The sequence below is a fragment of the Gymnoscopelus braueri genome (assembly GCF_963280865.1).
Source record: "Gymnoscopelus braueri genome assembly, chromosome: 4".
Lineage (NCBI taxonomy): Eukaryota > Metazoa > Chordata > Actinopteri > Myctophiformes > Myctophidae > Gymnoscopelus > Gymnoscopelus braueri.
In genome coordinates, this window is record NC_137605.1 from 48,290,408 (window position 1) to 48,300,510 (window position 10,103).

Consider the following 10,103-nt stretch of genomic DNA (forward strand, 5'->3'; position numbering starts at 1 on the left):
TATGAAATAGGCCTGAAGTGGTTAATGTATGTTTCATAACATCATCATTTATATCTGCAAAGTAACTAGTAACTAAAGTTTTCAAATAATTGTAGTGGAGTAAAAGTACAATATTTGCATCTGAGATGTAGTGGAGTAGAAGTAAAAGTATTGGAAATTGGAAATACTCAAGTAAAGTAGAAATACCTCAAAATTGTACTTAAGTACAGTACTTAAGTAAATGTGCTTAGTTACTTTACACAACTGATTTATATGAGGGTTTTTCCAAAGACAAATGAAATGGAAATTGAATGCAAGGCAACTGGAGAAAGCGCACTTCCTGTGTGAGGGGATGCAATGGTGCAGGGTAAGAGATGAGCGTCATATCACTTCTCCAGTTCTATCTTCATACATCACACTCCATTTACTATCACTGCTCCCTTTGCTATAGAAACCAATAATAAAAAAAAGTCTTTACAGAGTAAATGTAAGCCCTTGGCTCATTTCATTTCTCCATTGCTTCACCACAGAGTAATTGGATTGTGGGTGCACTGTCATGTACGCAGGGAAATGAATGCCTATTAATCAGGGGATAATTGGACACACATCCCTGATAAATGGTACTGCTCCACTTTGACTCACGTACAAATTAGGCCATTTTCAAATAATCCATTTCTTATCTGGCTAAACTCATTGAGTTATATAACCGGTGAGCCAATGTTGTTGGACAGAACTTTGGAAACATGGTGTCAAATGACCAAAGAGATTTGATTTACCAAAGTTATTTATCCATTTAGTTTTGAGTGAAGGAATAGTCCGTAGACATTACAGCAACTCCATTTGAACAGCATGCTAGTCTCAACTGCAGTGTTATACAGTTTAAGGTAAGGGTCAACAGTTAATCAAAATAATCGATTATAAAAATCGCTAATCAATTTTAATAAAAGATTATTGATAGAAATTTTGCAAAAAAATATTAAAAGGGAAAATAGAAGATCTAAAAGCTCATAACGTGTGGCAATGCAACGCGTTGTGAGCTTGTAGATCGCTATTTTTGTGTTATATGACAAAGTAAAAAATGGGCTTGAGTGGTTAATCAGATTTATAAAAAATCTATTACATTTTTTTTTATGTCAATTCATTGAAAATATTTTAGTAATATTCAAAATGTGCTTCCCAATAATGTGAAAAAGTAATCGATTGAAAAATCGCTAAGAAAATAACCAATAGCTGCATCCCTAGCTTAATGATTATGCTATGCTGTTACTGCCACCTTGTGTAAAGAATGGGCGATATTGACAGCTTAGCATAACTGACAGCCCTGCAGCCAAAAATGCTTGCTCAGTCTTCTTTGCCATCATTAATAATCACCCTTCCTTCCAATATGACAACGAACGGACAATGAGCTACTGTATATGACGTTTCAATGGCTATAGCTTGACATGAATCATGCCTGTAAAATTAAAACACTGTTATTACACTCCCTGCTATCCCCCCACAGCCCCACCATGTCACCATCACCGACATATCGCAGTTCTCCCCTCATCAGTTTCACGCTGAAAGAGAATGTGATCAACTAATGAGTTTCTTTGGCCTCCGATTAATCATGTTAATGCGCCCCGCCCAGCAAAGATAATCAACTAAAAGGACTCTTTACCATGAAGGCGATGATGAGGAGGGAGTCTGGAGCTTGAATGATACAATAGACTGGGTCTCCCTAGCTCCTCATCTTCCTTCCGTCTCTTCAACCTAATCCTCTTTTTCTTTCCTTCCTCTCCTCCATGCCTCTTACTATTCTCTGCTCTCTCTTCCGCCGCCCTTCACCCCAGACTCTTTATCCTCTCCCTCAATTCGTTCCATGTTCTTCCACTCTACCTTCACGTCACTCACTCCATCCCTCTGCTTCGCTATCCTGTCTTTTTATAACCCCCATTTCCTCCATGATTCAGACCCTTTTTCAAGGTGCCATTGCACTCACCAGTACTCCTTCCATTGGTCCTCCTCAAAGATGTCCTCTGGGATGGGATCTATCAGGACCAGGTCTGACACATGCCTGAGGACAGAGGAAGAACAACAGACACACACACACTCATAAATATAGAGACATAAACACAGATGAAGTAGGACTCATTGACTGTTACCCTTGTCCACATTACCCCTCCCGAGGCGGGGGGGCGTAATGAGTATGAGATGGATGGCACCATCCCATTTGTCTGTCTGTATATCTGTCTGTCCGTGTCCCCCCCCCCCAGAGATGGATGACCACACACCACATTCAGGGGCAATATTTTCATTCTGCAGGTGTCATCCACTCACCACCACTTAATTTACTACTTTAATGTCCGTGACATCGCGGCTGATTAAACTGTAAATCTTTCAACCCAGGAGCTGGCTACTGGTCATGTTAATCACTACGTTGTCTCTGATCTGGGCGCTGCTCGGATGATGATGGCAAGGGAGCTACAATATTTATGTCCTGTGTGCCTGTATTGGAGATGAGTCCCAGGAAACCGAGGAATTAGCATTGGTACTGCACATACAGTAGATAGATACTGGATTATTAGTGTGGGTTGCAAAGATTCCTCAGTTCATCCAGAGACATAATGTTCCACTGAATTTAGTTTATTTCAGTCTTAATTTTAAAACTTGCAATTAGCAAACTTTGGATTATATGGATTTCCTCATCATTCTGGGATTTGTATTGTGAGCTTAAAATAAAAAGAATTGTTTTCTGAGCAGAATGGCTTTTTGGTTCGTGGATGATCAAATTTACCCTCAAGGATTAATAAAAGGCTTGTCTTACCTTAGAATGTTTAATCTTTGGTTTAAAGGTTTAATGACATTCACTTTTACACCACATTCAAAGTCTTTGTCCTGGTCCTTCAAAAGTGTACAAAAAGTTTTAAGTGAAAATTCCATTCCAGTGATCCATGGCAGGTGTTTTTCTCTCACATTTCTAAAGCCTTTTCAACTGCAATGAAAAAATAAATCTTTGCCTGCGGGTGTCGCTGGTGAGGGATTTTGCCTGTCAATCATCGCCTCTGCTCCGCCCCCCCCCCAAAGGAAAGGGGAGGGGAGGGGCGAGGAGGAGAGTGGGCGGGATTAATCGACTGTGACCTCACTGTCGAAGGGCCAAGCTCAGATTACTTTTCAGCCTAATTATTCAGAAAACCCCAGACCACAGAAAATCCACTGAATGTTCTAAGTTCAGGTTTTTTTGGGTGTAATTGAGGTCATAAAACCCCAAATAAAACATTGAAAATAAAAAAAGTGAAAATGAATGTCATGATACCTTTAAGATCAAATTACTAACGGGGTCAATTACAATAAATGACATCAGCTTGTTGTGTGAGAGAATACCTGAAACCGTGCAACACACAACTTTGTAATTATACATGGGCTCCAGTGTGTACAAGACTCACACATCATGGATGTGGCTGTAGAACCTGCCGTTGAGCGTGCCAAGTTCTGAGCCCACCAGGATGAAGGGGGTCGCTATGCCAGCAGCCTGGATGAGTCGGTAGAGATCATCCACCATCCTGCAACACAACAATACTCATTAATCCCGGTAAGAACCAGGGCACGCCGCAAACTGTGCCAGGGAGTTTATTTACTGAGCAAGGTGAGCTCTAGCACAGCATAAAAAATTAACCTGAAAAGCAGGCCATCATTATTCTCATCATTCTCTTTAATAAGTTCATTAAAGGGCCCACGAGAGCCTCATTATAGGGAAACAAAAAATGACGTAAGAGAAAAACAGAGAAGGGAATACACTCCCCAAAGTGTCAATACAGATGAGAAACAGGTGTATGTATGAAAGTGAAGGTCAACGGCATGCTTTAATTTAGGTATTTAATCTTGTTGTGGACACAGCAGCTCAGTTACAGGTACACCAAGATAAATAGCACTGCTGAAATCCAAAACAGAGGACAAAAGTGTAGCTGCCGGTGTCTTTGCCTTAAACAACTCTGAAGGAATAACAAACGCCACCAAAACGCTCATATCGCCACAAGAAACATCATCACGGCGTGAAATACGGCAGCTCCTCCCTGACAGCCATCTGTTGTTGTGGGGTTTCTGTCTCTAATATATCAAACCTGGAGCATTGCGCCGTAATGAAGAGGTTTCATAGCACTTGCAGTGGAAAGAAGAAAAGGTAGTCATCAAACCCACAGCTTGCTGAGATATTGAATTCTTGGGGAAATTGATTGGTTGCGTCAAAAAACAGGCTGTACCGCCTGCTGCCTGGGCCCCGTGCCAAGGTAAACTAGACTGCTGACCATGGGCGAACCACGCCCGCTCATCCTTCAGACAGATTTAATGCTCAACAAACGCATTACCGTGTCAAAGACAGGAAGATTAGGGCTGAGTCCCAAGGCAGTGCAGGACAGGGTATAGGAAAGGGCTGTGCTGTGGCACGCATGCAGAGCTGCATAATGCAGAGCAGTGGACGGCTGGACGCATACTGTAATAGTCTTGTTACTCTGATACTCTGCTTGCTTGGGCAATCGGCGAGGGGCGGACAAAAACGGAAATTAGTCTAGTACACTGATTTAACCCTTTAAGACCGGGAACGCATCTGTGTCATTTTAAAAATAGCAGATATACAAGCAGATATACAAGCAGATATACAAGCTCATAGCGCGGCACCAAGTGCCGCGCTATGAGCTTGTAGATCTGCTATTTTTTTTGAAAAATCGTGAAACGGTGTGCAAATACATGTTTGAATATATATATATACTTTTTTTAAATGAAAGTTTTTAACTCAAATCTTTGCTTCTGGGGATTTCACAAATGTCTTCTAAATCCTAACGGTTTTCTTTTCCTAAGGTTTTTTATCAATGGTTTTCAAACTTTTTTCATGTCAAGGACCCCCAAAATAATATGTATTTGTCCGCGGACCCCCTCCCATCGAAAAATATTTTGTTCCAGGGACCCCCAGAAGCAAAGATTTGAGTTAAAATGTATATAAAAGATTTGCACAAATCTTCAAGATTTTTCAAAAAATTGCAGATCTACAAGCTTATAGAACTTGTAGATCTGCTATTTTTGAATAGCCAAAGAAATCTTAAAATGACACACATGCGTTCCCTTCCCGGCCTTAAAGGGTTAAGGAAGGGGCCGTGTCACGTTTATAGTTCATGTTCGGAAAGGATTGCCATTTGACATGCCCTCATGGCAGTTGTCCCATTTCTCTGTTAATGCACCGCCTTACATTTCTTCCATACTGTCTACGGCGATGATCTACAGTTGAATGCATAATTCACAGCGGCAAAATTATGTTTGTGTTCTGCACGACGAGAACAAGTTTACATGTTTACACTCGTAGGCAGAGGTCTACGTCATGCAGACTGTAAATCCTGGATGTGTGCCGCAAGCATAAACGTTTTGAAAACTGTAGACTGTGTGTGTAAGGGAATGTTTGCACTATTACAGTGTGATGACTTTAGAGGATGTGGTTTTTGCTGCATGTGTGGAGTGATATTACTATTATTTTTAGCTTTTAGAAACTGAGGTTACCATTAACTTTTTGTTTTGTAATAAGCTTCTACGAAGTTTTGCTGGCAAACTCTTTAGATATTGTGTGGACAAAGAAACCGTTTCTGTGTTTCAACTGGCATGAGGGTAAGTAGTATTGACAGATTTTTTTGGGGGGGATGAACTATTCCATTAACCACTTGAACCCCAGTGTCCATGTTCTGGGGAAGAAATTTGCCAAAATAGCAGATCTGTAAGCAGGGGCGCTGGAAGTCATTTATTCCAAGGGGGGCTGGGCTGGGCGGGGGACTTTTTCATTTTTTTCACATTTTGTTCACCTTTTTCAGCAAATATTTTATTCCCCAAAAGTTAAATACATCATTGTTTTAATATATATGTGTGTGTATAGATGGGTTTCCGCGCGACGTCATCACAGAGCAGAGTGCATCATCTGCGCATGCGGGAGGTAGAACGAACCGGAAGCGCCATTGACTCTGTTGTTATTTTCGGGATTTAGATAGGCATAATGCTGCTATTTTAGGCATAATAGGCATAATGCTGCTATTATATACAAACAGATCCAACTTCCAACAAATCATTTTTATTGAGTAAAGAAGATATTACAAACTGCATCATTTAATCTACTTTCATTAAACCCGGTGAAGACCATTCATTTTATGAATGTACAATGGCCAGAGCTGCTGCGGGTAATAGCGCCCTCTACAGGCTCTTCCCTCCACTGCGCGCGCATCATCCTCTCATGTTTACAAACAGGAAACCCATCTATAGACTTTAAAAATTATATGTATTTTTTTAATTTACAAAAAATATATATATTAAAAAAATGTCTGTCTGCAAGCTCACAATGCGTCACATTGCAACGCATTGTGAGCTTGCAGGTTGGCTATTTTTGGCAAAGAGATTTGGTGTAGACGGGAAAAAGTGGTCAAATTACAGTTGTAACTCAATTCCAGTTGTCTAAGACCAGGGACGCTGGAAGTCATTTATGCCAAGGGGGGCTTGGGCTTGGCGGGGGACTCGATTTTTTTTCACATGTGTCCCGCGATTTTTTTCACGTTTTTTCACCTTTTTCAACAAATATTTTATTCCCCAAAGTTAAATACATCATTGTTTTAATATATAAGTGTGTATATAGACTTTTAAAATGATATATATTTGTTTAATTTACAAAAAAAAATAAAAAAATAATAATAATTCAAAATGTTTTCAATTTTTTTTCTTTCTCTTCCCCACCACCAGGGGTGCTGCAGCACCCTCAGCACCCCACTTCCCGCGTCCCTGTCTAAGACTACAGGGGTTTAAGTGGAGGCATGCACTGTAAAAGACGACATTCTGAAAGATGAAGTGTGCAAAATATGGTCAACTACAATAGAACACTCACCGTCCAGTTGTTGACATCCCCCAAACCTTCTCAGTTCCCGTGGTTTCATTCTGCATCATCCGCTTGCTGAACCCCAGCCCCATTCTGTCATAGGTACACACCTGAACAATGTGACAAATTATGGAGAGGCCAAAAACTAGTTTCACCCGTTTTTAAATAACTTCATCCCCGATAGTACATGAGATATATATGACAGGCTTTCAATTCTGCGAACATCCACTGAAGAAGATTCATCCTCTGGAGTACCACTTCAACTGGCAACCTCTTTTTCAAGAGACAGGAGCAAGAGTGGACATGTCTCTGTGAGTTTATTTTGTTGTTGTTGTTGTTATTCAGACATACTGTAGCTAGACATGACTAGTTTATTCCATAATAATAAGCCAGTGACCTCATTATGGGTCACAGCTGAGGGCTGTCAGGCTGTCAGACACAGCTTTCTGAAAGGCTGAATCCTCATTGAAAAAAAGAGTATGAGAGGACACGGCTACATCGCCCCTACAGTACATGCACTGACCCTACATGCCCCGAAATAAAAACACATGACTGAAGGGGTAATGTCATTGGTTATTTACAGACCAGTGTGTGATTCCACAGAAAATTCATTAAATTGTTGCTGTCGGATGGAAAGCTTGTATCTCCATATTTACATATGATATTTTATGTTTTGTTTGTAAATTAATGCCCTACTTCATCATACTACAGTGTCACACAGAAGTAACAAATATAGCCGATCTACAAGCTCAAACCGAGTTTGTAGATTCTGCTATGTATAGTGTTAGGTGTGTCTGTGGGTTTTATAAATATTGAACCAATGAAAAGTATTATAACAAGAGCTTGTGACTAAATAATACCTATATTGGATCCATTTGAACACAATCAACACAGGTTCTTTTTTTTCCCCCCCATTTCCTGAAAGCAACAGTTTTGGACATACTAGATTTCCACCCGATAGCGACGATATGCAACAGATACAATCTGTTTCAGCTAGCAGTACTTCATGTGGATGTAATACTATATTTAATCTATATTAGATTCAGATGCTTATTCAAAACACAGAAACGTTGCCATTCCCCACCTTTGTCAGTGAGGCCATGCTCTCTTGGACGTGAAACCAGATGTCTGTTGACATCCCAGTCGGGGCATCCAGTATGACTACAGAAACACAGACTTTAGGTTAGGCTGAGCAATACATAATGTACAGCTAAATAAAAGCATTTGCCAGAAACAACACAGAACAGAAGTAAGAGGGCTCAGATCGTATTAACCCTTTGAGACCGGGAACGCATCTGTGTCATTTTAGATTTCTTTGGCTATTAAAAAAAAGCAGATATACAAGCTCATTTCGCGGCACAGAGTGCAGAGTGCTGCACTGGAGCTTGTAGATCTGCTATTTTTTAAAGAAATAGTGCCAATTTGTGCAAATCTTTGAATATTTGTAACTCAAATCTTTGCTTCAGGGGGATCCCTGGAACAAAATATTTGACAAATGTTCGCTATCAAAAATATATATTCAAAGATTTGCACAAATGTTCATGATTTATCAAAAATGGCAGATCTACAAGTTCATAGAACGGCACTTGGTGCCACGCTATGAGCTTTTATATCTGCTATTTTTGAATAGCCAAAGAAATCTAAAAATGACACACTGATGCGTTCCCGGTCTTAATGGGTTAAGTCAATTAAGCTGTTTATCAGTGATGGTCCTTATTGATACATTTATAGAATGCCTTTCTTACCAACTGGTTTTCCTCGTCCTTTACACAGTAGGTGCATCCTTTGACCTAAACCAACATCAACAACCAGGCCATCTGTTTCGGAGAAAGATCAAATAGAAGAGACTAGGGTTCAGGAAAAAAATCTATATTTAGTATCAAACATAATACAATAAAATCAATTTACCCACTGTTGTAGGCCGGCTGACACTGCACATACGTTACAGTATCAGTTGCATATCCACGGTCGATACATATTTCCATAAAATGGATGTATGTTCATCCCACACTTAATTCTAAATAGATTTCTATCATTCAAATTCTCTCTAATCTGCTAAGGCTGAATTCCTTGGGTCAATTTTATTAATTAATCAGCCAATCAAAGGTTACGACTTAAAATGTAAGTGTCTAAGCCTACGTGACTCTTAGAATAAAACAACAGCCTAGTATTTCATCGGGTTGTAAAACTTGGCTTGCATGTGTTTTGAGACAGCATCGCTGTCCAAGGTGCTGAAGGGCATCAAGGTTTTTCTTTTCTTTTCCGCCGTGGGTGACGGGTTGCTTGCACTCTGCACACCGCACCCCCAAGTAAAAACATCTTCCCGCAGCTATGGATGCAAGCAAACTTCCTACAACTCAACTGCGGTAAGTCTGTAGCAAAACTTGCTCGCCTCCGACCCAAACTGTCACACTGACTGCAGCAAGAAACACTCATTGAGGTCTTCATCCAGGCTTGATTACTGCAACAGCCTCCTTTATGTCACCATCACCAAATTCCAGAATAAACTACAGAATGTACTGTCTGCTGCCCGCCTACTCACCACTGCAGTACCCACCCCCCAGAGACCACATCAAAGCAGCCCACACCCTCTCTTCTTTTAAAACTGCCCTCAAAACTCACCTCTTCAAACTTGCATTCCCCAGCTAATCCCATTTTCCTTTGTTTACCGTTCTATTTTCAACTGTTTTTTTAGTCTTGTTTAGAGACTCTATGTCCTGTAAGTTTTGTTGTTTTTTTATTGTCATCATCCTCCTCATAATAATAGCTGAGATTTATATAGCGCTTTTCAAAGTACCCAAAGTCGCTTTACATAAAGAAAAGGAAGGAACCAACTTTATTAAGTTCATCATCATCCTCCTCCATCCATCCATCCATCCATCCATCAAATTGGCATATCTGCAGCAGTCACAAAACCTCATAAATTGTTGCTTGTGTGCGTGCGTGCGTTATTGGAGGACGATTACCTTTAGGCATCAACACTTGTCCTTCTCTCTGCAGTGATGCATAGTTGAGAAACGGGGGGACAATGATGATGAACAGCAAACATTTTCCAACGTTCATGAGCACAGACCCGTAGCTGAGTCTGCTTTGGACTACAGGTTGAACCGGTGGTTGAATCGGTGGTTGAATCGGTGGTTGAACAGGCTGTTCTTGAGCTGCATCCTTAAAGTGCACAGAAGAGAACATTTTTAACTCAAATCTTTGCTTCTGGGGGTCCCTGGAACAAAATGTTTTGAGATGGGTGGGTCGG

The 10,103-nt window shown here is 40.5% G+C and overlaps 1 protein-coding gene across 1 annotated transcript in view; it reads right to left on the reverse strand.

The window, feature by feature from the left end:
* Positions 1-10,103, reverse strand: part of LOC308083764 (uncharacterized protein) — a 35,334-nt gene that overhangs the window by 23,422 nt on the left and 1,809 nt on the right. Inside the window, exons 2-7 of the mRNA XM_080426101.1 lie at positions 9,817-10,015; positions 8,596-8,667; positions 7,935-8,011; positions 6,860-6,960; positions 3,402-3,518; positions 1,958-2,032 (exon numbers count right to left, since the gene is read on the reverse strand). Coding sequence (XP_080282227.1) covers positions 1,958-2,032; positions 3,402-3,518; positions 6,860-6,960; positions 7,935-8,011; positions 8,596-8,667; positions 9,817-10,015 — 641 coding nt within the window. The remainder of the gene's footprint in view (positions 1-1,957; positions 2,033-3,401; positions 3,519-6,859; positions 6,961-7,934; positions 8,012-8,595; positions 8,668-9,816; positions 10,016-10,103) is intronic.